The sequence below is a fragment of the Trypanosoma theileri genome, assembly GCF_002087225.1.
Source record: "Trypanosoma theileri isolate Edinburgh chromosome Unknown TM35_Tth_99_V1, whole genome shotgun sequence".
Lineage (NCBI taxonomy): Eukaryota > Euglenozoa > Kinetoplastea > Trypanosomatida > Trypanosomatidae > Trypanosoma > Trypanosoma theileri.
In genome coordinates, this window is record NW_021639941.1 from 15,049 (window position 1) to 15,896 (window position 848).

The window sequence follows — 848 nt, forward strand, 5'->3', positions numbered from 1 at the left end:
AATCTGGAGCATAGCAGCAGTGATTGGGGTAACGAGGTTCAGATTGGTATGAGCCGCAAAACATTCCTGTGGTTTGATCTAGCACTGCGCTTGTTTCCGAGAATCATGTACATTACAAAGGGTGATGATGACATCTTCATGCGTGTGCCGCAGTTTTTATCTGATTTACGTTTATTACCACGAAAAGGAATATATTGGGGTGTTCCCATTCCGCTTGACGTTGAACGAGGTAATATGACTGAAATATCCGCTTTTGCTGCTGGGCGGTGTTACACCCTGTCTAGGGATGTTGCTGAACACTTTGTCTCTTACGAGCCATTGAAGCGTTTAGTACATCTCCCATACAAGAAGGAGCGAGAAAAGGAATTTCTATCACTCAGTATGGGTAATGAAGATGTCATGGTGGGCCGTGTATTGCGAGTTGACTCTCCATACACTCCTTTGGTTTTTGTGTCCGATGATATTTGTCGGTTTGAACATGTTGAGAAGGGTAGTGTCAAATTAAACATAAACCCAATGTCTGTTGTCATTCATAATTTGGAAGAAGACGAGTATGCAATTCTAATGGATAACTTTGGGAATGGTACAACGTATAGTCCCATAGTGCAACGTTTGACACAGGGAAGCAAATTTTCCCTTATTGTTAAGTGTCCTAACAATCTTTTTGTTTCTTGAAGGTTATGGTAGCTTTGTTTACTTTCTACCTAATTGTAAGCTGTTGCCATTTTTGCTCTACTGTGTGTTGTGTGTGTGTGTGTGTATGGGTCACTGCCCCCCTTGTATACATCCTCATCCCTCTCTCTTCACCCTTCATCTGTAGTGACACGGAGTGAACATGGCACGCAAGG

The 848-nt window shown here is 42.6% G+C and overlaps 1 protein-coding gene across 1 annotated transcript; it reads left to right on the plus strand.

The window, feature by feature from the left end:
* TM35_000991030 (putative UDP-Gal or UDP-GlcNAc-dependent glycosyltransferase) lies at positions 1-675 on the plus strand (the record flags this gene model as incomplete). Its single annotated transcript, XM_029031589.1, has 1 exon — positions 1-675. A coding segment is annotated over one exon (675 nt), but the record flags the coding sequence as incomplete, so codon positions are not given.
* Positions 676-848: the final 173 nt, after the last annotated feature.